The sequence below is a fragment of the Chiroxiphia lanceolata genome, chromosome W (assembly GCF_009829145.1).
Source record: "Chiroxiphia lanceolata isolate bChiLan1 chromosome W, bChiLan1.pri, whole genome shotgun sequence".
Taxonomy (NCBI): domain Eukaryota; kingdom Metazoa; phylum Chordata; class Aves; order Passeriformes; family Pipridae; genus Chiroxiphia; species Chiroxiphia lanceolata.
Window position 1 is genome coordinate 2,645,695 of NC_045670.1, and position 2,863 is coordinate 2,648,557.

Here is a 2,863-nt window from a genome sequence, read left to right on the forward strand (position 1 = left end):
TAACTGTTTTTTGAAGATGTTTGTCTAAATAACCAAAATTGTTTTAAGATACATGCATAAATGTAATAGAGAAATAGAATTTTTAAAGTGACTACTGACAGCTGCCTGTGATAAGAAAATTCCAAAGTGTGGGGGGGAGTGATTCTCCAACGGAGTAAAGTGAAGGTAGTGCCAAGCACAGCTGTGTCTATCTCCTCTCTCCTCCCCCCCCCCCCCCCCCCCCCCCCCCCCGCACAGAAAGAATTTTGCAAACACTCTTTCATTGCTTCTGTATTTTACAGACAAGTTTTTAGAGATTACTAGGGAAGCTTTAAGGTAGACTAATTTAGTAAAATGTCTAGTTCCAAGATTTTTTGCCAGAGAAAAAAGAAAAAAAATAAGCTGTTTTAACCTGAAGTTTCCACCTTTGTGGGGAGAGAAATAAGATCTAAAGAAATAACACAAAGAATTGCCTAACAGACAGCCTTTTAAATCTAAACTGTTGCCTAGTAAGTGAATAGAGAAAATCAAAACCTTTTTTACCTTTTATAGCAATGAGCAAGAAATGAAACTATGTAATCTTGTTTGATAATCTTAATTTTTCTCTTCTCCGTAAAGCATATGCCAGAAAGACTGAGAGGTAGAAATTGTTCCTTAGTCAATTTTTTTAATGCAAATTATTACTGAACACCAAAAAACATTCTAAAAAACTCGAATGATTTCAAAACTGTGAAGTTTTACAAGAGAAACAAAAAAGTACAAATACTCTTTCACCCAAAAGTATTTTACTAAAAAAGATAACAGCACCAATAGCAAACTCAAAAATAGAACACAACTGATTAATTACAGCCTTGCATTGATTTGTTTAAGTTTATTATACTTAGGAATTCAAAAAACAAATTCTACCTTACTCAGATTCTATAAAATACAGATATGCATATTTTTAAAGGTATCTAAAATTATCGAGTGTATGGACTATCCCTTGTTCCATCTACAAACCTTTACTCCCCTGATATGATCAACACAGTCATCAAACAAGAGCCTGTGCTGGACAACTACACCCAAAACATGATGCCACACCACGCAAACCTGTCCTGCACCACCACCACCCTCGACCTCACTGACAGCACCATCACCTTCAGTGACAACCTCGGGAATGTAACTGAACCAACTGGCACTTACAGTGTTCCTGTGAAAATGAGATCCAGACTAGAAGATATCCTAATGAACGATCAATATTAGAAATACTGTTCAAATCCCAAGCTGTGTGTGACTTGATAATAGAAAAATAAAAGAGATAAAAATATATTTTATCCAATCATACAAATGGACTCTTATCCATGGAGCCAACACAAAATGAAAATAGCCCTAACCAAGGGGAAATAGAAGACTCCTTAAACATTTTTAGTTCAATATCACTAGATCACCCTTACTGTAAAAATCCTCTCGAAAAGTCTTCACCAGAAAGCACAGGACTGAAATTAGGAACTCACAAGGGAGACAAAAAAGACAGTCAAAAAACTTCTCGGGTAACTGATGAACAATTGACAACGTGGCTTTGTGAATTTCTAGATGAATTTATAAAGAAATATGGCAGTTTAATACCACTCTGTGAAAAAGATGTCCTGAAGAGATTAAAAGAAGTCTTTAATGAAGATTTATCCCAGAGAAAACCTTTTATCACCAGAGAAATCATGAAATATCAAGAAAAACATCCAAAACCCTCCACTTACAATTTCCAAGTCTCCTATAATAAACACATACTGGATATGGATGATTTAACTACACTGGAAGGCCAAAACTGGCTGAATGACCAAATAATTAACATGTATGGTGAACTCATAATGGATGCAGTCCCTGAAAAGGTTCATTTCTTTAACAGTTTTTTTCATAGACAGTTCGTAACCAAAGGATATAATGGGGTAAAACGATGGACTAAAAAGGTAGACTTATTCAAAAAGACTCTCTTCTTAATTCCTATTCACCTGGAAGTCCACTGGTCCCTCATTGTTGTGAATGTCACCAGTCAAATTATTTCATTTTATGATTCCCAAGGCATTCATTTTCAGTTTTGTGTGGAGAACATTCAATGGTATTTGCTGACTCTTCAGTCAGGAGAAGAATCACCCCGAGTTCCTTCAAGGTTGGCAGACTGCTGTGACAAAGTGCATTCCACAACAGAAAAATGACAGTGATTGTGGAGTTTTTGTACTCCAGTACTGCAAGTGCCTCACCTTAGACCAACCTTTTCAGTTATCCCAAGAAGATATGCCCCAAGTGAGAAAAAGAATTTACAGGGAGCTGTGCGAACACTAGCTAATAGACTAATAAAATGCAGACAACCTAATTTATCTAGTATTTCTGACAAGTTGCAGTTAGTGTTTGTGTACTTGAATTTCTGAAAACGTCCAAGAATTTTGAGCAATTCTCAGCTGAGTGGTCTGACAACTGTTGTTACCTCAATTTTTTTATAAGTTCTTTAACTGGCAGAACACTGCAGAGCTGCCATAGAATATTCCTACTGTCACTTTAATTCTCTTCTGTTCTCGGCATACCTGTAGAAAAAGTGTACAACTAAAACCATAAAACTGTAAATTTAGTGCACCTTTGTCCTAGTTAGAACAACTGGGCCCAGTTCATCACTGGATGGGTGTAACCCAAACCTGTGTATTCTATAGCCTTCCATACCATTTCCCAGAAATTGTTGTCAATAGACTGTTAACACCCTCTGCCCACAGCAGCCTGACTCATCAGACTACAAACTAGGTGTTAAGAGGCCTGCGAGATAGAAGGGTGTTTTTGTCCTCACGTCCATTGAGGAACCCCCACCCTGAGGGAAGTACTGAGCATTCCTGCCTGAACTGGAGAATATATAATCTTGGAG

The 2,863-nt window shown here is 37.1% G+C and overlaps 1 protein-coding gene across 1 annotated transcript; it reads left to right on the forward strand.

Annotated features, from left to right (window-relative positions):
- Positions 1 to 993: 993 nt before the first annotated feature.
- LOC116779969 (sentrin-specific protease 5-like) lies at positions 994 to 2,431 on the forward strand. Its single transcript, XM_032674477.1, is given in 3 exon segments — positions 994 to 1,120; positions 1,552 to 2,084; positions 2,086 to 2,431. Coding segments are annotated over 3 exon segments (870 nt in total). The 3' UTR covers positions 2,296 to 2,431.
- Positions 2,432 to 2,863: the final 432 nt, after the last annotated feature.